Raw genomic sequence first — 25840 nt, 5'->3', positions numbered from 1 at the left:
TTTGTGTGCCTTTGTTGATACCAAGGAGTGGCCTTCCAGAAATACTATTCGGTATGACAAGCAGCAACAGGCTGTCAGAGTTATTAACTAGCCCCACCCAGAAATCTGTGCATGCATGTGGCAGACTGGAGTTCAAGTTCAACCGTGGTGAGGGACCCACTGGAGAAAAAGATGTGTGACTTTTTTTTTTCTTTCTTCCCTTAGCTTTATTTATTTTTTTGGCTGTGCCCTGCAACATTGGGGAATCTTAGTTCCCCAACCAGGGATCGAACCCACGCCCCCCTGCAGTGGAAGAGAGGCGTCTTAACCAATGGACCACCAGGGAGGTTCCTTTCCCCAGATTTATAGAGGTACCATGGTGTAAATGTACGGTTGCAACACAAAGATTTCAGACATGTATAAACGGGGTGGCGCTACTGGTAAGGAATCCGCCTGCCAATTCAGGAGACGTGGGTTTGAGCCCTGGGTCAGAAAGATCCCCTGGAGGAGGGCATGGCCACCCGCTCCAGTACTCTTGCCTGGAGGATCCCATGGGATGTCACCAAAGGGTCACCACCAAACGTCAGCTAACACCTCCATCGTGGCAGCTACCGTTTCTTTTTTTGGTGATGAGAAAGTTTTAAATCTGCTCTCTCAGCAACTCCTCAGTCTGTAATACTCTGTCATGAGCTTTGATCACTGCTTTACGTTCGTTCACCTTGTTCTGTGTTCTGAACGTCCGTCCTCACCCACACGCTGTGTCTACATGACGCCAAGTCCCACCTTTGTCTCTACCATTAGCAGATTATTCTTGGGTCAGCCCACTGCTAGGTGGTCTTTTTTAAGTTAAAAAAAAATTCTATTTTTGGTGTTCAGTTGCTTTACAGTGCTGTGCTCGTTTCTACCGTACAGCAAAGTGAATCTGCTATACCAGTCCCTTGGGTTGCAGGGAGACCCACCCAGTCCATCCTAAAGGAAATCAACCCTGAATATTTATTGGAAGGACTGATGCTGAAGCTGAAGCTGCAATACTTTGGCTACCTGATGGCAAGAGCTGACTCACTCGAAAAGATACTGATGCTGGGAAAGATTGAAGACGGGAGGAGAAGGGGATGAGATGGCTGGATGGCTGGTCCAAGACGCCGGATCATTCACCCACAGATAAAAAATAAAAGCCCCTCCATAGCGTGCGTGTCTCACAGCAAAGGCTACGACAAACCCCAGAAGTCCACTCGGATCCCACATGGATTTGAACCAAGTCGTCTCAACCTTCTTCCAAACCCATGTCATGATTTTCAACTGTACCTGCTCAGCCACTCAGTCGTGTCCGACTCTTTGTGACCCCATGGACTGCAGCCCACCAGGCTCCTCTGTCCATGGGATTCTCCAGGCAAGAACACTGGAGTGGGTTACCATTTCCTCCTCCAGGGGATCTTCCCGAGCCAGGGATCAAACCTGAGACCTCCTGCAGATTCTTTACCACTGAGCCACCTGGGGAAGTGATAAACAAACCACTCAAACTTTTAAAACCTGCATCTTTATTACAGCGACCCATGTCCGGCTTTGATTATCTTTGTGGTGGCCAGCATCTCCTTCTCCTTAGGACAGCAACTGATATCTGGCTTTAATTATCCTTGCGGTGCCCACAAACAGCGACCCCATGGGAGGGTCTGACACACGGCATTCATTCCCAGAACTAGGATGCTTCTGAAGTAAGGCTCCCTCGTGGAATTACAGTGTCCACTGTCACAAAACGGGTTGTCCCCACACAGTTGAGTTGCAGTGGCTCGCCCAGGACTGTGAGTGCGTGCTGTGAGGTGAGGTAGTGAGACCCAGTGAAGGGCAGTCCCGTGTCCTTGACCTCACACGGATTCGCCTCCAAAGAAACCGCCTCCCCAGATCCAGTCGTCATGAGCACATGACCCCCAGACGCCCTTGGGCGTAAACCCTGGGTGCTTATTCCTGCGTGCTCAGTGTCACGTGGCAGCCGGAATGGGAGGGGAGTTTGGGGGAGAATGGACACGCGTATGGCTGAGTCCCTTCGCCGTCCACCTGAAACCATCACAACGTTGATTGGCTACATCCCAATACAAAATAAAAAGTTCAAAATGAAAAAAAAGAAAATACTGGAGTGGGTAGCCATTTCCTTCTCCAGAGGATCTTCCCAACCCCGGGATCAAACCCATATCTCTCATGTCTCCTGCATTAGCTAGCGCCACCGGGGACGTCTCCTACACCAGTAGGTAAACCAATTTGGAAGAGGTCATCTCTCCCAAGCCAGCTAGAATCTCCTTCCGAATATTCCTGACGTGTCCCCACGGGGACTATGTCAAGACACTTTGAAGTCCCCCCTGGGTATTTCTGCAGAAGCGAAAGCACAGCCTTGGTGTCTGTCGGCCACTGTTGGCAAAATTCACACCACAGTCACACTCAAGACATCCAAATGTTGACCCCGTCTTCGAGAAAAGGACTTAGTCATTCTGGAAGGTTCTCAGGGAGCTCAGTACCTTTCTGAGTGCTGTCGCTTTGAAGCTCTGCAGTGCTTCAAGCTAATCCTACATAGGATGGACATGGTCTCATCTGTCCAGGAGAAAATCCCGAGCTCCTTCAAGTCCAGAGACCCAGGGTTGACCAGAAGGCTATATTCATGTTCCTTTTTGCTGTTGTTGTTGTTGCTGTTCAGTTGCTAAGTTGTGTCCAACTCTTTGCCACCCCGTGGACTGCAACGCGCCAGGCTTCCCTGTCCTTCACCATCTCCCAGAGTTTGTTCAAACTCATGTCCATCGAGTCGGTGATGCCATCCAACCATCTCATCCTCTGTCGTCCCCTTCTCCTCCTGCCTTCAATCCTTCCCAGCATCAGGGTCTTTTCCAGTGAGTCAACTCTTTGCATCAAGTGGCCAAAGTATTGGAGTTTCAGCTTCAACATCAGTCCTTCCAATGAACACCCAGGACTGATCTCCTTTAGGATGGACTGGTTGGATCTCCTTGCAGTCCAAGGGACTCTCAAGAGTCTTCTGCAGCACCACAGTTCAAAAGCATCAATTTGGCGCTCAGCTTTCTTTATGGTCCAACTCTCACATCCATACATGAGTACTGGAAAAACCACAGCTTTGACTTAGACGGACCTTTGTGGGCAAAGTGATGTCTCTGCTTTTTAATTCACTGTCTAGGTTGGTCATAGCTTTTCTTCCAAGGAGCAAGTGTTTTTTAATTTCATGGCTGCAATCACCATCCTCAGTGATTTGCTGAAAAGGCATAAAGGAGACAGGACCTCCCCGGGAAAGCGTGGGGAGATGGGGTCATGCGGGGCTTCAAGCTGGGTTTTGGGTGGACCACGGGGTGGACAGAAGGCACTCGGGTTGATCGACCGTAAACAGAGGCACGCGGGTGAAGAGCTCCTCCTCGGAAAGGGCTTTGAGATGTTGATGGACCAGGCCTGCTCATCAGAATGACCCGGTCACTGCAGGAAACGGTCCAGCTTTTCCTGAATGCGGGCGAAGGCATCCTTCCCCAGGTAATCCATCCGTCCCTCCTCCCACTTCCTCCGCTCCTCCTCGGGACTCAGGACCTTGAGCTTCTCTTCGATGGAGATCTGGGAGACGGAGATGGTCAGGTCCACCTGGGGAAAGACAAGCCCACAGGGAGATGCTTATGAGCCAGGAAGAGGGGTTCTCACCAGACCCCAGACCTGCTGGTGCCTGAAACTTGGGACACCCAACCTCCAGAGCTGCGAGAAGTAACATTTCGTGTTATTCGGAAGCCACCCAGACTGTCCTCTTTTTGTTACAGCGGCCTCCATAGACAAAGGCACAATAAAAAACATCAATACCAATTTTATCTTTCACCCATCAGTCAGCTCTTGAGCTAGATTTGCTCCGACTAACAGCAACCCTGAATATTCACTGGAATGACTGATGCTGAAGCTGAAGGTTCAATACTTTGGCCACCTGATGCGAAGAACTGACTCACTGGAAAAGAGCCTGATGCTGGGAAAGATTGAAGGCAGGAGGAGAAGGGGACGACAGAGGATGAGATGGTTGGATGGCATCACCGACTCGAATGACATGGGTTTGAGCAAAGTCTGGGAGACAGTGAAGGACACCCCTGTTCTTCACTACTGTCACCCCAAGGAAACTCCTAGCGTGCTGCAGTACATGGACATGATCTAGCGACTGAACAACAATGACAATAAAAAGTGTTATTACATCACAGTTAGAAACATGAGCAATCAACTTCCGTAAATGCATCATCACAGAGACTGAACTGTAAGACCAGAGCATCTGTAAGACGTAGACTTAGGAAGAAAGCATCTTTCATTTCCTTCTGCAAGAAGAAATCAGTGCACGCTCGATTAGGATCAAAACATCACCCCCTGCTCCTCCAATTTCCCAGGTTTTACGTCTGTGCATCACCTCCCAAGCTCAGGGTACAGAAAACACAGCCCAGCCCCTTCAGGTCAATTAAATTCTGCAGAACAGCTTTGCAAGAGAAAAGGGGCGTGATGATCAGAGCTGAGGACAGGAAAGCGGGTGGACCGACCACCAAGGGCAAAGGCCAGAGAGAAGCCAGGTGAATCTGAGACAGCGGGAGAAGAAAGAAGGTTCTTATCTCAACAAGCAAGGCTGAAATCGCGGTAAGGCCCGTGCGTGTACACAGCTGGCCGCTGCAAGAGCCCACAGCGTCCATCACAGGAGCTGGGCAAGGTGAACAGTTGGGACAGGGACACCACCTCCAGAGCGTCCTGGGGACTGGGGTCCCTGCTGACATCCGCAGGGGTCTCCCGGCTCGGTTCCAAGGCATCCTCGGGTGGGGCACCTCCCGCTTTCTCCGCCTGCCGCTAGAGACAGAATCGTTGCATCGTTAGTCTGCAGGGGCCTTCCCACAACCACAGCCTGAACCAGAACGACAGAGAACTCTTTCTCCTTAGGATCAAACAAATGGTTTGTTCAAAAAAAAAAAAAAAAAAGTAAGCCATTTAGGGCAACCACCCCGCCCCAGTGGTCCAGTGGGTGGTATAGCGCTGGTTTATTCACTGAGTTGTGTCCGACTCTTTGCCACCCCGTGGACTGTAGCCCACCAGGCTCCTCTGTCCATGGGATTCTCCAGGCAAGAAGACTGGAGTGGGTTGCCATTTCCTCCTCCAGGGGATCTTCCCGATCCAGGGATGGAACCCAGGTCTCCTGCACTGCAGGCGGATTCTTTACCCATTGAGCCCTGGTCCACTGGTGGGAACGCCTCAGTTTCACTGCCGAGGGCCCTGGCTCAATTTCTGATGGGGAAACTAAAATCTCGCAAGCTGCACAGCACAGTCAAAAGAATAAACAAAAAAAATTTTTTTTTTAGTCATCTGGTGTGATTTACTACTCTGAACTTTCCTCTGTTACTTTTTGCACAACGAGATGCTGACATTTCGGGTAAGGGTTAACTTTTCAAAGAGATTGAGATTGACATATATACGCTATTTATACTATATATAAAATAGATAACCAACAAGGACCCGCTGTCCAGCACAGGGAACTCTGCTCAATACTCTGTAATAACCTTATGGTCACCAGGGGGAAGGATGGGGGAAGGGATAGTCAGGGAGTCTGGGATGGACTTGGACACACAGCTGTATTTAACATGGAGAACCCACAAGGACCTGCTGTCCAGCACAGGGAACTCTGCCAAGTACTCTGTAATGACCTACCTGGCAAAAGAATCTGAAAAAGAATAGATACATGTGTATGTATGGGCTTCCCTGGTTGCTTAGTGGTAAAGAATCTGCGTACCAACCCGCAGGAAACATAAAAGGCTCGGGTTCAATCCCTGGGTCCGGAAGATCCCCTGGAGGAGGAGGAAATGGCAACCCACTCTGGTATTCTTGCCTGGAGAATCCCATGGACAGAGGAGCCTGGTGGGCTACAGCCCATGGGGTCGCAAAGAGTCGGGGACACAACTGAGCATCTAACACTTTTCTATTTCTTCCTAAAGCAAGATAGAAGAGAAACACGGGGAATTAGGCGGGCAAAAACCCAGGTGTCTTATCCACCTGGAAAGTAAAGCGATTCATGAACAACATAAGGGGGAAAAGCCATGCAGAAATGTCCCGAGATGGAGGAGAAACAGATGGGGCGTCTCCTTGGGCGGCCGACACACACAGGCACACAGACAAACAGACGCTGTTTAACAAGTCCGCCACTGCAGGCGATGTGGGTTCGATCCCTGGTGAGGGAGCTCAGATCCCCAGGGTTGCAAGGCGCAGCCATTTAAAAAAAAAAAAAAGGGAAGTACAAGTGAGTTATACCGAATTGGTTTGCATCTCTGTGAGGTCTGCAGACTGGGGACAGGGTGCTGGCAACGGCTCACGTGGCGCTTCGGCAAAAGTCTCTGTTTCCTGCCAACCTGTCGTCTAAAAAAAAAAAAAAAAAGTGAAAGCAAAGTTAGGACAACGCTTCAGGCAGGTAACTGAAAACGCCTCATCTGTGTTCGTTTGCCTCCACGGGTGCAAATATAGCTGGGCTAGAAGCAGGTCAAGGAGGGTCCAACCGGTCCATCCTAAAGGAAATCAGTCCTGAATATTCATTGGAAGGACTGTTGCTGACCCTGAAGCTCCAATCCTTTGGCCACCTGATGCCAAGAGCCGACTCATTGGAAAAGACCCTGATGCTGGGAAAGGTTGAAGGCGGGAGGAGAAGGGGACGACAGAGGATGAAATGGTTGGAGGGCATCACCGACTCAGACTGGGTGGTCTGGTGGCAGAGTTTTCCCTCCCTCGGGTCCCCGCAGGTCTGGTGAAGGTCGCGTCCCGTGAGGACCTCTTCTGATTTCAGCTGGAATGCCACAGCAAGACAAAACCCCAGAGAAAACCATGCAAGTGGCTCTTCTTGACTCTTCCTGGGATGGCACATGGGGACAACCATCCCAGCGGGCGGGAGACAACTTAACGCCTCACGGGCGTCTCTGGAAGCCGAATTGTTTCTGAATTGTTTCTGAAGGAGCTGCTGCGGACAAGGGCTTCCTTGGAAGGGGATGGAGCAGGGGACTGGCAGGAATCCTGGGTCACTGGATGACTTCATAGAGCAGAACAGAACTCTCTCCCCCTTGGCTGGACCTGACGCAGACCAGAAGCTGACCTGCGTGGACTGGGCCTGGGGCTTTCGTGGGGGCTCAACGGTAAAGAATCTGCCAGGAATGCATCCGCTGCAGGAGACCTGGTTTCCATTCCTGGGTGGGGAAGATCCCCTGGAGGAGGGCACGGCCACCCACTCCAGTATTCTTTGGCTTCCTTGGTGGCTCAGACTGTAAAGAATCCACCTGCAATGCAGGCCACGTGGGTTCAATCCCTGGGTCGGGAAGGTGCCGTGGAGGAGGGCACAGCAACCCACTCCAGTATTCTTGCCTGGAGAATCCCATGGACAGAGCCTGGCAGGCTACAGTCCATAGGGGTTGCAGAGAGTTGGACATACAAAGGCTGCTGTTTGAAATAAGCATCCCAGACCTGTCTCTTCCATATTTACAGGATTTATGAAAATAATCTCTCTGTCTCTTTTTTGGGGGTGGGTGGGAGGGGTGGAGGGTTGGGGGGGACTGAGATCCAAATTCCCCAAATAAGGAAGCCAGAGTGGATCATTCACTAGATGGTCAGTAGGTGGCAGCAACGCCGAATAATTAGTGGCAAAGATGTCTGCTGTGTTGTTTGGCGCTAAGTTGTGTCTCACTCTTTGCGACCCCATGGACGGTAGCCCGCCAGGCTCCTCTGTCCATGGGATTCTCCAGGCAAGAATACCGGAGTGAGTTGCTATTCCCTTCTCCAGAAAGATGACCTTGGAGTGTAAAATAATGAAACATATGCCCAGGCACTAAAAAGGACCCCTTCCTTATAGCTCAGCTGGTAAAGAATCCGCCTGCAGTGCTGGAGACCTGGGTTCGATCCTGGGTTGGGAAGACCCCCTGGAGAAGGGAAAGGCTACCCACTCCAGGATTCTGGCCTGGAGAATCCCATAGACTGTATCGTCCGTGGGGTCGCAAACAGTAGGACACGACTGAGCAGCTTTCACTTTCACTTTCATGTCTTCTTTGGACCTAAATGTTTAGTTGGGTCTTCTGCCCACTTCTTCCCCCAAAGTTTATTTTTTAAACGTTTTTATTTTGTTTACTTTTGGACATGACCAAGTGACTTTCACGTATAGAAGGGCCATGACTTTCTCAATTTTAGACACACATGCCCATAGGAAAATAGTCAGTACAGACTTCCTCTCTTGCGCACGCGCGCGCGCGTGTGCGCGTGTGTGTGTGTGTTTTCCGGCCACGCCTCACAACATGTGGGATCTTAGTTCCCCAACCAGAAATTGAACCCAGGGCCCCCTGCACTGGAAGCATGAAGTCCTAACCACTAGACCATCAGGGAAGTCCTGATAGACACTTCCTTAAATGCTAATCTCTTCCAGAAACACACCCTGAAGTAATGTTTCACCAGCTATCTGCCCATCCGTTACTCTGCTCAATTTGAGTCATAAAACTAACCATTGCAGTTGGAAAGGTTTTTTTATATTTTATTATTTTATTAATTTTATTTATGTATGTTTATTTATATTAATGTATTAATATAATATATTTATATATAAGTAATTTGGTTTATATTGATATACTATTGATATATTAATATATCTTATAATTAATATATTAATTGATCAATTGTATTAATCAATTATACCATATTATTTATATAAATTGTATTTGTATAGATTTATTAATCATATTAATATAGATTAATATTATATTAAATTCTAATATAATTATGTTTATTTATGTTTATCTATATTAATATATCAATATGTTTATATTAACTTATATTTTATGTATAAATATAAAAATTATATTTGTATTTATGTTAATGTATCAGTATGATATATTTATATTAATAAATGTATACTTATTGTTTAAATTATATAATAATTTATAGAATTATTTCTGTTAATTAATTTATTTCTGAGAGATTCCCCCTGGAGTCTGACTGTCAAACATTTAACCCGAATGCCGAGTCTTCTCAGAAATCCGGACGAGAAGGACCTACTGTATGGCAAAGGGCATTATATTCAGTATCTTGTAATATAGCCTATCATGGAAAACAATCTGCAAAAAAAAAAAAACTGAAGCACTCTGCTGGACATGTGAGACTTAACACCATGTGGTAAATGGAGTATACTTCAGTTTTTTTTTTAATTCCCATTGCAGGTGAGGCTCCTCCTGGCAGAGCAAGGAGGAGGGTCTACAGGAACCTAAGAGCTTAATCCACAGACTGTTCACACTCCTGGAAGGCGGATGCTTTCTGCTTAACCCACATAAGCCATTTCCTGGTGCCAGAGGCAGGTGATGGTAAAACTTCAGGGTACAGCAGAAGGAATGAAAAAAAAAATTAGGAATAAGCTCACTTCCCAGCCACCCCCACGGTCCAAACCTGGGTCTTTTTTTCTTTCTTTTCAATTTGTTTGGGTGGCTGTGAATTCACAGCTCAAAAATTACTAATGCCTGGAAGTTGCATCCCTGATCCCATATTAAAGTGTAGGAGAGAAACGTTTGCAGAGCAAACATACTGACCTCTTCCGAAGGGCACGCTGCCAGAGTAGGGGGGGTTTCCTCCACCCCCACGGGCTTCTCCGAGCCATCAGCAGAGCGAGCCTGCCTGGGCCCCTCTGCTGGATTCGCACACGACCCCTCCGCCGTGGCCGCCGCCCCGGAACTCGGCACCCCAACGCCTCCGAGGCGAGCCTGCGCGAAAACGTTCACACTTAGCAAAGCTGCCCGTTGTTGCTCAGTCTTGTCCCACTCTCTGCGACCCCATGGACCGCAGCACGCCAGGCCTCCCTGTCCATCACCATCTCCCGGAGCTTGCTCAAACCCATGTCCATCGAGTCGGTGATGCCGTCCAACCATCTCATCCCCTGTCGTCCCCTTCTCCTCCTGCCTTCAATCTTTCCCAGCCTCAGGGTCTTTTCCAGTCAGTTGGCTCTTTGCATCAGGTGGCCAAAGGACTGGAGCTTCAGCTTCAGCATCAGTCCTTCCAATGAATATTCAGGACTGATTTCCTTTAGGATGGACTGGCTGGATCTCCTTGCTGTCCAAGGGACTCCTGACCTCTCTGCAAATGTCACTAACATCCACGTTCACATTACTGCTCCAGGTAAGAAGGACCCCACGGCAACAGGCTCCCTACATGGCTCTCAACGTTTCCTCTCTTAGAGCCACCTGAATCTGCTTTATCTTTCTTCATATACACCCCAGTACCGAGCAGTGGGATCAGCAGTAAAGAACTGGCCTGCAATGCAGGAGACACGGGTTCCATCCCTGGGTCAGGAAGATCCCCTGGAGGACGGCATGGCAACCCACTCCAGTGTTCTGGCCTGGAGAATCCCATGGACAGAGGAGCCTAGTGGGCTACAGTCCATGGGGTTGCAAAGAGTCAGACACGACTGAGCGACTCCATAAAAAAGAAAAAGACAGCGTAAGCAGACTGCTTGGCAGAAAGGAACAGCAACTTGCTATCAGCGACAGGAATCTGAGTAAACTCCTATTTGATCGTCTCCAATGGTCAGAGAAATTTTTTTTTTCTTCTTCTCCTCAATCTTTCGGCGACAATGCACGCCATGGGGAGTCTTAGTTCCCCGACCAGGGATGGAACCCTTGCCCTCTGCATTAGTAGGTGAAGTCTTAACCACTGGACCCCTAGAGAAGTCTCAACAAAGTTTTGGTTCTGATGGCAAAGTAGCACCCAGCTCCACCAAACCAAAACCATCGTAAAAACACTAAAAAGTGAATCCTTTTCAAGGTCCCAATGCATGTATTTTCAGACACTGGACTCCACTGTACCAGTAAATGTGCCCGTTAAAAACAGACCAAGAAATGAAATTTCCTGGAAATGTACGTACCTTAAAAGGTCTTTTGCCTGCCTGTTGAAATTCACTGCAGAAACTCCAGTACGGAGAGGGTGCAGTGTTATAGTTTTAACAAAAATCAAACGGGTGCCCATCCAGAACTTGAAAAACCCTCTTCAGACACCGCCTTCCACGGCCTCTTCAATCAAGGACAGAAAGTGGAAAACGCCTGCTCCAACAACATGTGTAATCAGTCATTTCCAGACATTTAGTCAATGAGTGGCTCTTTCCCTGATGAACCGGCTAATTTAAATAATTACTTCTGCGTCGGTTCGGTAAAGCACAGCCTCAGTTCTGCTTGTGAAACATTCACGATTTTGCATCCCCCCCCCCAAAAAATTGCCTGCCTCTTTTAGCATCTTCCTACATGAAATACAGGACATGCATACGGATGAAAAGAAGTACAAGATCTAAAGCTTTGGCAGGTCCTTAACTTCCAACTATGCTCTTGCGGTGAAATAACGCATCTTTCCTTGTCTAATTCCTTTCTGGTGTGTGTCAACATTGTTTAATGTCTTCTAATTCCCTCACTTTTAAATAAACATGTCTATAAATGTCGGAGAAGGCAATGGCACCCCACTCCAGTACTCTTGCCTGGAAAATCCCATGGACAGAGGAACCTGGTAGGCTGCAGTCCATGGGGTCGATAAGAGTCAGACACGACTGAGCGACTTCACTTTCACTTTTCACTTTCATGCACTGGAGAAGGAAATGGCAACCCACTCCAGTGTTCTTGCCTGGAGAATCCCAGGGACGGGGGAACCTGGTGGGCTGCCGTCTATGGGGTCGCACAGAGTCGGGCATGACTGAAGCGACTTAGCAGCAGCAGCAGCATAAACGTTGAGTTATTCCTGAACTTCCCCGGCAGTGCAGTGGCTAAGACTGTGGGCTTCCCATGAGCAGCGACTCGGGTTCGATTCTGGTCAAAAACTAGTTACCACGTGCCGCAACTAAGATCTGGTACAGCCAAATAAATAAATATTTTTTAAAATTGAACTTTAAAAAAATCTTATTTCTTCCATTACCATAGCCCCTGACAGACTTTTTTTTCTCTTCTAAAGGGAAAGGTTTTTATTTTTTTTGCTTTGTTTCTTTTTTCCCAAATTTTCTTGAGATATAATTGATATATAATGTTGTGTAAGTTTTGGGTATATACATGTTGATTTGATACAATTATATTATGCACTTGATTTTTACTGACTTGATTTTTTACCACTTGATTTTTTTTGGGGGGTGGATGTAATTTACTTTATTGGAATGGAGAACGGTCAAAGAGCCAACACCCTAGTTTAACTGAAAACTATTTGTGAGGTCGTAAAACTATGTTATAATTTGAAGTCCAACTTCTTCGTCCCAGAAAAAGGATCATAGTTAAAATAAGAAAATAAGTATTTGGATATTAAAACAAAAATGCATTTACGATTGTCAAATTTTTAATGGACTTGATCGGTACAAAAGTGGCCAATAAGTTAAAAATACAATATCCTTCAAGTACCACTTTGAAAGTGGCTTTCTTGGAAATAAAGGTGTAGTTTACTATAAAAAGCAAAAAATTATGTAGAAAATCCGCCTCTGAAACATTGACAGATTTTTTTTTTTAATGTAACTTGGTAATTGCTTATAATATCCGGAATCTTGGAGAAGGCAATGGCAACCCGCTACAGTATCCTTGCCTGGAAAATCCCATGGACAGAGGAGCCTGGTGGGCGCCAGTGCATGGGGTCGCAAAGAGTCAGACACGACTGAGCGACTCACACACGTCCTATATCTGTCTTTAAAGAAAAAAATTAAAAACGATAAGAGATTCATCAAAAGAACGTGGGGGAGTCTGCCTTTGAAGAAAATGCCCAAGTGTGGATCACAGAGAATTGATCCCAGTTTTTCTCCCTTTTTAATTCCCAGTTTCATCTCCGGGGTTTCAGGATGCTTACCGTGTGACCCGGGGACTCCTGGGGGTCCTTGTTCCATATATTTTCACAAAGGGGCAAGATGCTACGGTGGTAAATTCCCCACCACTGGTTAAGGAAGGACGTCTGATGCTGGTCGGCCAGCCCGGAGCCCTCCTCCAAAACGGAGCCCGTCTGGGGGTTGTACTTGTAGTTCCAAGGCTTCGAGGACCCCAGAAAGTGGACCACCTTCGCACTGGAGCCAAATCTGAGGAGGAGACACACACAAAAAAAGAACCATCTCACTATCCTCTTGCGAGCAGTGACCACGTGCAGAAAGCCAGGGACGGAGCCCCCTGGGTTAAGAATGTGCCTCTCAGCACAGGGGACCCGGGTTTGATCCCTGGTCCCGGAAGATCCCACATGCCTCAGAGCGACGAAGCCCGTGATCAGCAACTGTAGAGCCGGTGCTCTAGAACGACAGAAACCATCACAGTAAGAAGCCCATCACCCCACTGGAGAAAGCCTGCAAGGCAGCAAGGAAGACCGAGCACAGACAAAAATCAGTAGATAAAAGAGAACGAAAGCCAGTGACCACCACAGGACTCGTCACAGACAGCGAGATGCAAACACGCACCTCAACAGCTCAGGGACGATCCTACCGTGACGGCCACTAGACTTGCATTAAAAAAAAAATAATTGTTTATAGTCAGTCCACACTGGCAGTCTCTCATATTTCTGTAGACCGAGAAACATCATGAGGACCCACTGCGGTGCTCCCACAACAGAAAGAATAAATCAGGAGGCTTAGAAAGCTGGGCAGTTTTCGTAGCCCAAGTCATCTTCCCCCCAAAACAACGACAGATTAAAAAAAAAAAAGATTTTATAGGAGAGAATGAAAGCTGCAGACGAGAAAACTGGCTTCTTGGGCAAGATGGAAAATTTTCGCCTTTCGACTTTTCTCTTTTCATCATCATCACCACTCACACCAACCTCACAGCTTTGAAAACGTTTTTTTCTTAATTCATTGCTTCCTTGCGAAATTTTGATACCGTATTCTCCCCAGAGGTTTATGTTCTGCATGGCCCACTGTGCCCACTCTGGGACTTTCCAGGAGTTAGGATGGTCCAGAGGTTAAGATTTTGCTTTCTAACGCAGGAAGTGTGGGTTCTATCCCTCGTTGTTCAGTGGCTCAGTCGTGTCTAACGCTTTACGACCCCAGGGACTGTAGCCCGCCAGGCTCCTCTGTCCATGGGATTCTCCAGGCAAGGAGACTACAGTGGGTTGCCATTCCCTTCTCCAGGGCATCTTCCTGACCCAGGGGTCAAAGCTGCATCTCCTGCATTGGCAGGCAGATGCTTTACCGTGTGAGTCACCAGGGAAGCCCTCATACTCATAATTCATGTTGAGGTTTGACAGAAAACAACAAAAATCTGAAAGCAATTATCCTCCAATAAAAAAATAAAATAATAAAAAAATATATATATACTCTATATAACTACATTTTCAAAGAATTTGTAGTTATATCTATATCCTTCATAATTTCTCAGAAAATCTAACTGAAACTATCACCCTATTATTTTTAAAATGTGTAAAAAGGGACACATCTTTCATATATTTTCGTAAACTATAACTATTTATAACACTCACTGTTTGAAAGCAGGACTGTAGGTGTACGTGGTGTTGCTGCTTAAGTTATAGATGAAAGGCAAGTGCTTCTGGATGTCGGCGGTGGACCAGTTACTGAAGAAACTGTTCAGCAAGCCTTGGTCTGCCCCTAGAGAGTTACAACACAGCCAAAGAAGTTAATAATGAATGGTGTAGTTTTCACCCCCTGCATTGGGAGCTCGGAGTCTTAGCCACCAGACCACCACGGAAGTCCCTCAATCCCCATCTTTAACTTGCTATTCACAGGTACGAGGTGGCGAGGAGGAAGTGCTGGTGGGGCAAAGGGATGGCCACAGCCCCACTCTGGTCCAAAAACGTCCAGCTGCCCCTCAGCGTACCGTCAAAGCTGCCGTGGTCGGTGGCGTGCTGTAGCAAGAGGCTGTGCGTCTCCAGCGAGGGTTGGAAGACAAATACCCCACTGTTGAAGCAATCTGGCCATCCGGGATCCGGGGCCGCAGAAAACTCCCTCCTGTCGAACAGCTCATCAATGTTGGACAGCACCTGGGGAACCAGAGCGTGGGGGACCCGTGTGACGTGAGGGGAGAGAACCAGTCTGACTCCATATTGAATCTGTGCCTGTGACTTGAACTTCTATACTCAGCTGCTTCTGCTACAAGCTCATCACTAAAGAGATGAAGCACATGGCTTCCCAGGTGGCTCAGGGGTAAAGAACTGACCTGACAATGCAGGAGACGGAAGAGACATGGGTTCGATCCCCTGGGTTGGGAAGATCCCCTGGAGAAGGGAATGGTGACCCACTCCAGTGTTCTTACCTGGAGAATCCCATGGACAGAGGAGCCCGGTGGGCTGCAGTCCATGGGGTCACAAAGAGTCGGACACGACTGAGCACAAGTATCACTCAAGGGGTTCTGCACATAAGCTTAAATCATACACGATGGTCCATCTCTGTCTCCAGGAACCCTGCTTCCAATGGAATGAGCGTTAAACTAAAATTCCTTTGTTTAGCTCCCAGGAAACATCCTGACCAGGACAAGTTTACCACAAAAGGGAATTTGCCTGCAAGCTTGTGGTTGCTTAGTCACTAAGTTGTGTCCAACTCTTGAAGCCCCCATGGACTGCAGCCCACCAGGCTCCTCTATCCCTGGGATTCTCCAGGCAAGAACACTGGAGTGGGTTGCCATTTCTCTTCTGCAGGAGATTTCCCCAACCCAGGGATCGAACCTGGGTCGCCTGCATTGCAGAAATATTCTTTACCGTCTGAGTCACCAGGGAAGCCCCAATATATTGATGATATGCTCTTAACTGTATTTATTCTCTTCCACCTAGCAAATGTGACCTACGAGACTGGAAACCCACAAGCATGGAGGTTCGCAAGTCAATATGATATCATCCCCTGCCTCGGAGAGCTTGACCACTAACAGCACTCCTCTCCGACACAACTATTGGCTTTATAAACTGTGCTCTGTTTGGGTAGAAAAAATATTACTGTGATTGTTTCTCTGTTCTGATTTTCCTCTCCACCCCTCCACCTTCCTACACCGCTTTTGCACAACCAAGACAACCCAGAACGGGTCTCCAACACTCCAACCTCATTTCACATTTCGACATTCCAATGGCTGTTTCTGAAAGTACCTGGCCTGGGCTCCTACACCGAGGGTCACTACCCCGAATGACCACAGTGGGGATGCTATAGCTTAAGAAGCCAGGTTTCCAGTCCCACCAGGGCTATATAATTCAGGGTACAATCAAAGAAGAATATTCTCCCAATATTTTATTTTGTGTAGATGACATAATGAATAATTCATCCTAGGGAAGGAACAGGCCTTCAAGTAACCCAGTGTTCTCAGCAACACTCATGGGTGTCTTCTACCCGATGCTGACTGACTAAATGATGTTGGTGGGTGAGATGGACATTACCTGGTAGAGATCCACTAGCAGGGGCTAGCAGCCTGCTAAAGGAGGGAGGGGCATGATCTCTGAGTGGGCGGCTCCTCATCAAGCAGAAGGTCTGGACCTCCCCCTCCCCCATACTCACCAGCGTGTCTGCGTCCAGGAAGACGCATTTGCTGTAATGGGTGAGTGTCCAGCAGTGAAGCTTGGTGAGGGTGATTCCGAGGTCAGGTCTCTTCAGAAAGGCCAGGTGAATGTAGTCCGCGCTGTCTATTAGGTTCACCTCAGTGACCTCATCAAACACCCTTGAGAGGATAACCCTGGAAGAAGATAGGCCAAACTCTAGGGGACCAGGAAACCATTTAACACAAGATATTCTGTCCCTTTTTGCTCACATTTCATTTTGTTGGAGGATATGCTGAAGTGTTTTTCTCTAAAAGGTTCTGGAGGGCTAAAAAGCCCTTGTACAGATGTATGTGCTCAGTCGTGTCCATCTCTTTACAACCCCATGGACTGCAGCCCACCAGGCTCCTCTGTCCATGGGATTCTCCAGGCAAGAATGCTGAAGTGGGTTGCCATTTCCTCCTCCAGGGGATCTTCCAAACCCAGGGATCGAACCTACATCTCTTCTGTCTCCTCCAATGGCAAGCAGGTTCTTTACAACTAATGCCAACCAGGAAAGTTGGGGGAAAAAGAGAAGAATTCTTTTCTGCAAGCATTTTACCTCAGAAAGACTGTCTTTCTGTCAAATTTTACCTCAGAAGGTCCTTCTTCCTGCCAGATTTTATCTCAGAAACTCCTTCTGTCAGATTTTATCTCAGATCCTCCTATTGTCTGTCAGGTTTTTGCCTCAGAACCCCCTAGTTTATGTCAAATTTTACCACGGGGACCTCTAGCTTCTGTCAGATTTTACCTTCTAACGTTCATCTTTCTGTCAGATCTCACCCCAGAAGGTTCATCTTTCTGTAAGATTTTACCCCTGAACTAGCTATGTCCTGTCAGATTTTACCTCAGAACCTCCTTGTGTGTCAGATTTTACCTCAGAACGCCCTAGCTTCTGTCAGATTTTATGTCAGAACCCCTCAGTGTCTGTCAGAATTTGCCTCAGAACCCCTTAGTTTCTATCAGATTTTACCTTCCAATGTTCATCTTTCTGTCACGTAATACCTCAGGAACGTCCCCCGCCCCAGTCTGTCAGATTTTGCCTCCGTCTATCAGCTATATTTCAATAAAAATGTAAGAAAAACAAAAATGCTTTAACTTAGCTCAGGATGTGGGCTTCCCAGGTGTCTCAATGGTAAGAACCCTCCTGCCTATGCAGAAGACACCAGTTCAGTCCCAAGGCTGGGAAGACCCCCTGGAGAAGGAAATGGCAACCCACTCCAGTGTTCTTGCCTGGAGAATCCCATGGACAGAGGAGCCCGGTGGGCTACAGTCCAGGGCGTGGCAGAGATTTTCACACGACTTCAGGAGTGTGCATGCAGTAGATTAGTAGGGCGGCTGCTTCTCAGAGTCCCCCGTTCCCCCCAACTCCAAATCAATGCCGTTGATTCCCGTATTTGAGGCAAGGAAGTCTACACACAAGTGGCTTTGCGTGTAAGAATTCTGAAGTCGGCCATGCACCAGGCAGAGCCCCTGCCTCTAATAACAACCGCGAGCCCCTCTGCAAGTGTCCAAGGCCCCCCATGTGCTTGCCGGTCCAAGCTCACGGACCACGGCCTAGAACCTCCTCCAGCCTCTACGGTCAGAAGAATCAGGTGTGTGTGTTGAGTCTTACCTGAGCGGGTTGGACACCTGAGGCGTGACCAGCACCACCAGCCTCCTGGTGGCCCTGTGGTCCCGGAGTGACTGCCCCAGCACCAAGGCCCCCTGGCAGTAGACGTCATTGGTGGCCAGCGTCACAAATGCCTGGTCAGACACTGTGGACGTGGACAAAGACAACCGGGTTACGTTCCCGCCTGGTCTCAGGGGTCAGCGGTGGGGCTGAGCGTCACCTCTGACTCTCTCAGGCTTCACGACGTGGACTGGACAAGTGTTTCGCAGGTGGCGCTAGTGGTGAAGAACCTGCCTGCCCATTCAGGAGACGTGAGAGACGCAGGTTCGACCCCTGGGTGGGGAAGATCCCCTGGAGGAGGGCATGGCCACCCACCCCAGTCTTCTTGCCTGGAGAATCCCATGGAGAGAGGAGCCTGGCGGGCTACATACGGTCCACAGGGTCGTGAAGAGTCAGACACGACTGAGGCGACTCAGCACGCACGCGTGCATATTCTAAAATACGCTTCAGGGACATTTCACGTGCATTCTTTCATTGAAAAATTAAAAAAAAAAATTCTTCTTCAAAAAAACCGAAAAATCAAAAGAAAAAAAAAAAAACCCACATGCATGCAGGAAACATAACAGGAAACGCTAAATATGACACAAAGTCAAGCAGAGTACGATTAAAATTTCCTGGTGCTGATGAACAGATGGAAGTTTATATACAGTATCTGCTTATATACACCAGGAAATTTTAATCATATACTCTGTTTATATACAAACAGACACTGTATATAAAATAAATAAACAACAAGGACATACTGTACAGCGCAGAGAGCTCTATATCTTGTAATAACCTAGAATGGAAAAGAATAAAAAGAAAAAGAATACGTAGGGACTTCCCCAGCGGTCTAGCAGTTAAGACTATGTTCTTCGCTTTGCAGGGGGCATGGGTTCAATCCCTGGTCTGGGAACTAAGATCTCACATGCCATGCCCCTATCTCCAAAATAAAAAATATATATATAAATTAAAAAATATGAATATATACATATATATGTATAAAGACATATATAACCAAGTATATATAGATATATACACGATATATACAGGAATATATGCTCAGTCATGTCTGCCTCTTTTGCAACCCCATGGACTGTAGGCCACCAGGCTCCTTTGTCCAGGGGATTCTCCAGGCAAGGATGCTGGAGTGGGTTGCCATTTCCTCCTTCAGGGGATCTTCCCCACTCAGGGATCGAACCCAGGTCTCCGGCACTGGCAGGCAGATCCTTTACCACTAGCACCACCAGGAAAGCCCAATAGGAATTTTCAGTTTTCATGTGTATTTATAACTTTGCTGAAAACCACACGACACTGTAAATCAACTATCCTTCAGTTGAAAAAATAAAATTTCCTTTTGCTCCAGCACGGCGCATGTGCCTAGCTCAGACCGCTTATTTGATTCTCCATTCAAGTCTCAAAAAGTCACCCAAAACTTTTGGGCTTTGAACACAAAGCCAAAGGTAGAAACAACGGTCGGATTGATCTGAGTTACCACGAGGATTCCCGCCCAACTTGCCAAAAGAACCGGGCTCTCGAAAGGAAACGGCCAGACCCATTAATTAAATCGCACACGCCCCAGTCGTTGGCAAGACTTCAACTCGAGGGTGTACGAAGCCAAGGAGACGGACTTCAGAAGGGAAAGGAAGACTGTTTCATTCACCAAAAACGCCCTGTTTCCCATGTCCCCGCAGCGGGGAAAGAAACTCGAACAGCTGATTTACGACAGTTCGAGTGAGAAGAATGTGTGATGTGGACGTTCACGGGGAATTTAAAACCGCCTGATTCTGAGGTCCCCAAGGGCAAGCCGGCCGCCTGGACGAAACCAAGGGGGCATCAGGAGATCCGGGCCTTGGCTCCCGAGCTCGCGACAGAAATTAACATTCGCAGCGTTTGGTCTGGGGCTGGGACACACACAGCTCCGTTCTCAAAGACCAGACGGTGCTCGGCTGCGGCCGCCGCGCCCTCCCCGTGTCCAAAGACAAGGTCACCCCGCAAAAAACAGCAGGACCCAAGCCTCCTGGGCCCGTTTTCCCGTCTTAACCTTGGCATTCTGCTGGGGTGAGTGCCCACCTGCCCAAGGGCCTCCTGTCTACCCCTGGCTGGGGTTCTTCTTGGGTTAAGGAGAAGTTGAGGATTCCTGGCGTCTCGGCTGTGAGTTATCACCGACAGGGAAAACTCAGAACTCAAGTCTGCAGCCCCAGAGATGGCTGTCTATCTATTCATCCAACTGTCTATCATTATCTATTAACATTAATAACATCCATCTAGGAAATGGCAACCCACTCCAGGATTCTTGCCTGGAAAAATCCCATGGACGGAGGAGCCTGGCGGGCTACAGTCCATGGAGTCGCAAAGAGTCAGACACGACTGAGCAACTTCACTTTCTTTTTTGTCCATCTATTTATCATCTACTTACTAATCTATCTTGATATGTACGTATCCTCTATGCATCTTATCTGTCACCTATCATTATTGATTAATATTGACATCATCTACCTATCCACCTATTTATCATTTACTTACCTATCATCTGTATTTATGTATCCTCTATGCATCTTACGTATCGTCTGTCTATCATTATCTATTAATATTAATAACATCTATCTCTCAATCTATTTATTAGGGCTTCCCAGGTGGTGCTGGTGGTAAAGAACCCACCTGCCAATGCTGGAGACATAAGAGATGTGGGTTCGATCCCCGGGTGCGGAAGATCTCTCCTGCATCTCTTGAATTGTAGGTGGATTCTTTACCACTTAGCCACCCACCTGCCAATGCAGGAGATGCAGGTTCGATCCCTGGGTGGGGAAGACCCCTGGAGGAGGGCATGGCGACCCACTCCAGGATTCTTGCCCGGAGAACCCCACGGACGGAGGAGCCTGGCGGGCTACAGTCCACGGGGGTCACAAAGAGTCGGACACAACTGACCACTGAGCACACACCCACACTGAAAGGCCGAGTTTCCTCTCGACGGGGTGTTAGGGTGGGGACGTCTGGCATGGAACACAAACAGGACTGGAGGCTGTCCTCCAACCCCACGTTGAACAAGAAAAAAAAAAAATCTCCCGAAGTCGACTTCACCCTGCAGACGGCGGCAGCTGTCGGTTTTATGAGGGGCCGGGAAGAAATGTTTACTTCGATTCCTTGCCTCCTCCCCCACCCACCTGACAGCCGCTGCCCCAGAATAACACCCCTGGCTTCCTCGGGGGCCCCCCCTCGTTCACTCAAAGGCGCGTTCTGTTACCAGCCGAGCGCGGAATCCCCAGTGGGGTCTCTCCGGCACACTGCCGGGCCCGACGGCCATGTGTCCGCACGATCCTCCTGAATGCTACCATTTATACAGACCCTCGCCGGCTTCCAGAAAAGGCGTGTTTTTGGTTTTTTTTCTTTCAGTCTCGAGAGCTCCGAACTGCTCCCTGGAACACACGGACGGGATTTCTGCTTCTCCTCTCAACAGAACCTTGTAGCGTACAGCAGGAAATCGGCCCAAACAACTTTGCCTCGCTAAGGCACGGAGGTGGAAAACAGTTGGGAAGCCTCCTGGTGACTTATTACCAAATTGCTCCTCTCAATAAAAAGCAACCTGAATTTTTTTTTTTTTTTTAGTGCTCTCATGAGTGACGAGGCCTGATTTAGTGCAAGAAGAGATTGTCTTCAGGATAAAAAACAAAACAAAACAGGAATGGGCGGGATTTCCCCGGCAGGCAAGTGGTTAGGTGTGGCTTCCCAGGTAGCTCAGTGGTAAGGAATCCGCCTGCCAATGCAGGAGACGGGGGTTCGATCTCTGGTTCGGGAAGATGCCCTGGAGAAGGGAATGACAACCCACTCCGGTATTCTTCCCTGGAGAATCCCCATGGACAAAGGAGGCTGGCGGGCTATGGTCCACGGGGTCGCAAAGAGTTGGACACGAGGGAGACTGCATGTATGCAGAGAACCAGTTAGGATGCCAAGCTCTCACTGCTGAGGCCCAGATTCCATCCGTGGTCGGGAAAGCAAAATCCCACAAGCGGGGTGAGGTGGCCAAACCAGCCCTCTTCCCCACAGACACACACACACACAAAACAGAACAGGACAGACATCTTTCCCATGGGCGAAGGTTACATGCTACCATCCCATTTCTAAGCCTCTGAGGTCCACTGTCCCAATCAGATGTCCCCGCCAAACCCGAGGGCAGGCAGAGAGGACAGAGGACACAATTGAAGCCCTTGGGAGTCAGGGCTTGCCACAGTCATCCCACCAAAGCCAGCCTGCAGCCCTGCAGCGGGGATTAACCCCGGATCTTTATACGGGAATAAGCAACTCTGTCTCTGGTCTGATCTTGGCGAGGACCAAAGACGCTCCGTCTTCCCAGAGTTTTACGACCACGAACTTCCCATGGTTCTGCACGTCGGTAAGCCTCTCACACAGTTCCACGCCTGCCAAGAAAATGGTCCACCCAACCTCCAAGGGCTAAGCTTTCACAGAAGGAAAATCACCAAATCTCAGTGGCCCTTGACCATCTTTTTTGAGGGCAGGAGGAGAAGGGGCCGACCCAGGACGAGCCCCTTGGATGGTATCACCAACTCAACGAAGTCACGTGAGTTTGAGCAAACTCCGGGAGTTGGTGATGGACAAGGAGGCTTGGCGTGCTGCAGTCCATGGGGTCACAAAGAGTCAGACACGACTGAGCCACTCAACAACAGCCGCAAATGTCCCTTGAGGACACTAAACCTCAGTCCCCCCCAGCCGCTGAGACCCACTGTCTCGCCAGTCGCACCAAAGGACACCGAGCTCTCCAGCTCCGGGGGGAAGTGAGGGCCTGAGGGATACCGCGGGGGCGCACGGTGGCCGCTGAGGAGTTTGGGGACCACTTTGTGCGGGCAAAGAGGGGAGGTGGGGGTCTCCCCGCCCCAGCGCAGTCCATCTCACCCGGGCTAGGAGAGCGCGGAGGCTGGCCGCGAGAAGGGTTTCTCCGCTTACCGGGCATGGTGTGGGCGCAGCGCGCGGTGGGCACCACGCGGCCGAGGGCGCCCAGGCGCGGCGGGTGGCCTCTGTCCGGGGCTCCAGCCGCCGAGCCGAGCGGAGGCGTCGTCTGCGTCTCCAGGGGCCCCACCCGCTCCGAGTTCGAGGCCTGCGGAGACAGCTGGGCGTTCCGGATACCCGCACCGCCCCACGCCCCGGCCCCTCCCGAGTCAGCCCACGCCTCCGCCGCGCGCAGGGGCAGCCGCGGGCACTGCCGCCGCTGGGGCGCCCCCGGGTGTCCTCAGGGTCCCCAGGCCGCGCCCGGCACTGGCTCCAGGCGCCTCCCTACCCCCCTCCCCCATCCACGCCCGAGACTTCAGCGGCCTGGCTGCGCCCCTACCCCGATCACTCCTTTCACCGCGCGTCCAGCCGTGCGCCCCGCCCCTCTGAGCCTCTGCGCTCCAGCAGCCCAAGTGCGCCCCCAATACGCTCCCAGGTTCCCCCGAGCGCCCAGGCGGCCACCACGCCTCCGGAAGCTTCCTCCGCCCCCCTCCACCCCCCAGCCTTCCACACCCCCCGGCCCGCTCCTCCTCCGAGCTCCGGGAGCGTCAGGTCTCCGCCACGCCCAGGCCAACCCCCACGTGGTGCGCTGGGGCAGGCCTGGCGCAGGCCTGCGCCCCCCTCCCCGGCCCCCGATCGCCGGCGGCGCCCCCCCACCTTCGCGTTCCCGCAGTTGCTGGCCCAGGGCAGGCGGGGCGGCGCGCGGCCCGGAGGTGGGCGGCTCTCGGGAAGGTCAGCTCCGCCCCGGGCGGGGGTCCTCCGCACCGCCCGCCCCAGCCGCGCGCCCCGCCTAGTCCTGGCGTCTGAGGGCCCCCCGGGAAGGGAGAGCCTGGAGGCGGGCAGCCTGGCCTCGGCGCCCCGCTCCCTCGGCCCCCTCCCCGCGGAATCCAGGCGTCTGGGGCGTCCTGGCTCTAAAACCTCTAACCTTTAACCCGCCGCCCCCAAAGTCAATGTTTGCCGTGGCCTCACGGGCCGGGCCCCAGGCCAGCGCGCGGCCCGGAGCAGAGGCCACGCTGGAAACGTGATCGTATGGAGGGAACGTGCGGGGAGCGGAGGAGGCGCGCGCGCGGGGCGTGGACAGTGCGTGGGCGCAAGAGGGAGGGACCGATGTGAGTCAGTGATGGAGAGAAGGGTAACAGGTGGGCGGATGAACCGAGTAGAGGAAGGAGAGAACACACTTATGAGTGAATGCAGGCCTGAGTGAATGAATGACCTCCTGCGTGTATGCCTGAGTGAATGAATGAGCTCCCGTGTGCATGCCTGAGTGAATGAATGAATGAGCTCCCGTGTGCATGCATGAGTGAATGAATGAATGAGTTCCCGTGTGCATGCCTGAGTGAATGAATGAATGAGCTCCCGTGTGCGTGCCTGGGTGAATAAATGAATGAGTTCCCGTGTGCGTGCCTGGGTGAATGAATGAATGAGCTCCCGTGTACGTGCCTGAGTGAATGAATGAATGAGCTCCCGTGTGCAGGCCTGAGTGAATGAATGAATGAGCTCCCGTGTGCAGGCCTGAGTGAATGAATGAATGAGCTCCCGTGTGCGGGCCTGAGTGAATGAATGAATGAGCTCCCGTGTGCGGGCCTGAGTGAATGAATGAATGAGCTCCCGTGTGCGGGCCTGAGTGAATGAATGAATGAGCTCCCGTGTGCAGGCCTGAGTGAATGAATGAATGAATGCCTGCAAGAAGGGGTGAGTGCGTGAATTCGTGAATGAGTGCTCGTCTACCTAAAGTGGGTGAGTGAGGGAATTAATAATTCGTGGATGCCTGAGTGCATGCATTAACTACGCCCACAGGAGGGAGGAAGGAGACTGCTTTGGCCCAGAGGGAGTAAGAGGGTTAAAGAAGCCGCATTCCAGGTTGGGGAAGGGGTTGGGGGGTGACTCCTGGCACTTTCTTGCTGCCTTGGGGGAGAAAATGAGACCCTTCCAGGCCAAGTGAAAGCAGTCCTGGAGAAGGCAGATTCCTTCCCGCCTCGTCCCTGTACCCACCCTTTCATTATGGTTTCCCCGCTCATAAAACATCCAAGGAATTCCACCTTCTACCCCATCCTCGGGAGGTCCAGGAAACACCACGAGATGGGTTGATAGGTTTGGAGGAAGTAGAGATCACCTCGCTCCCACCCACGGGAGCCAGACCCCCGAAGCTGCGAGTCCTCCTACCCCAGCTTTGCTTCCCCAGGTCACCACATCTTCTGGGAAGTTCTGACAAACAGTCCCAGGTCTAGACTCAGGAAACTCGAGACTCAGGAAACTGCGTAATGGGGCCGTACCCTCTCTTAACAAGCTTCCCTCCCCGTGGTGGGTTCTGATTGCTGACTTGTGGGCTTGGGGTGGCTGGAGCGCCCTGCGGCTAGACAGCGGGGGAAGTATGTGGGAGCCAGAGAGAGCAAGTGAGGAAAACTGGAGAGATGTTGGCGTCTGTTCTTTTTTCCAGTTCTCATGTTTGTTTCATATTGCCCGCGAGTGTACTGAGTCGCTTCAGTCGTGTCCAACTCTTTGCGATCCTATGTACAGTCCTCCGTCCATGGCATTCTCCAGGCAAGAACACTGGAGTGGGTTGCCATGCCCTCCTCCAGGGCATCTTCCCGACCCAGGGACGGAATGGCAGTCTCTTGCACTGCAGGGCGGGTTCTTCACCACTAACGCCATGTGGGAAGCCCTTATTTCATATTCAGTTCAGTTCAGTCGCTCAGTCCTGTGCGACTCTTTGCGACCCCACGAACC

The 25840-nt window shown here is 50.2% G+C and overlaps 1 protein-coding gene across 2 annotated transcripts; it reads right to left on the bottom strand.

The window, feature by feature from the left end:
* Positions 1-1500: 1500 nt before the first annotated feature.
* On the bottom strand, positions 1501-23557 carry LOC145537833 (glycogenin-2-like). 2 transcript variants are annotated; one of them, XM_081568741.1, is made up of 11 exons: positions 23454-23557; positions 23072-23222; positions 18077-18218; positions 16445-16619; positions 14787-14949; positions 14431-14557; positions 12826-13048; positions 9561-9731; positions 6268-6372; positions 4711-4818; positions 1501-3600 (listed from the first exon to the last, which is right to left on the bottom strand). In XM_081568741.1, exons 2-11 carry the CDS (start codon positions 23076-23078, stop codon positions 3439-3441), a joined length of 1383 nt encoding a protein of 460 aa, XP_081424867.1. In that variant the 5' UTR covers positions 23079-23222; positions 23454-23557; the 3' UTR covers positions 1501-3438. The 2 variants fall into 2 exon arrangements, with proteins under 2 accessions (XP_081424867.1, XP_081424868.1); XM_081568742.1 differs by lacking the exon at positions 4711-4818.
* Positions 23558-25840: the final 2283 nt, after the last annotated feature.

Source organism: Giraffa tippelskirchi, chromosome Y, assembly GCF_054371585.1.
Source record: "Giraffa tippelskirchi isolate mGirTip1 chromosome Y, T2T-mGirTip1v1.2.pri, whole genome shotgun sequence".
NCBI lineage: Eukaryota > Metazoa > Chordata > Mammalia > Artiodactyla > Giraffidae > Giraffa > Giraffa tippelskirchi.
The sequence above is the reverse complement of the archived record's forward strand: the minus strand, read 5'-3'. Positions and strand labels throughout refer to the sequence as shown.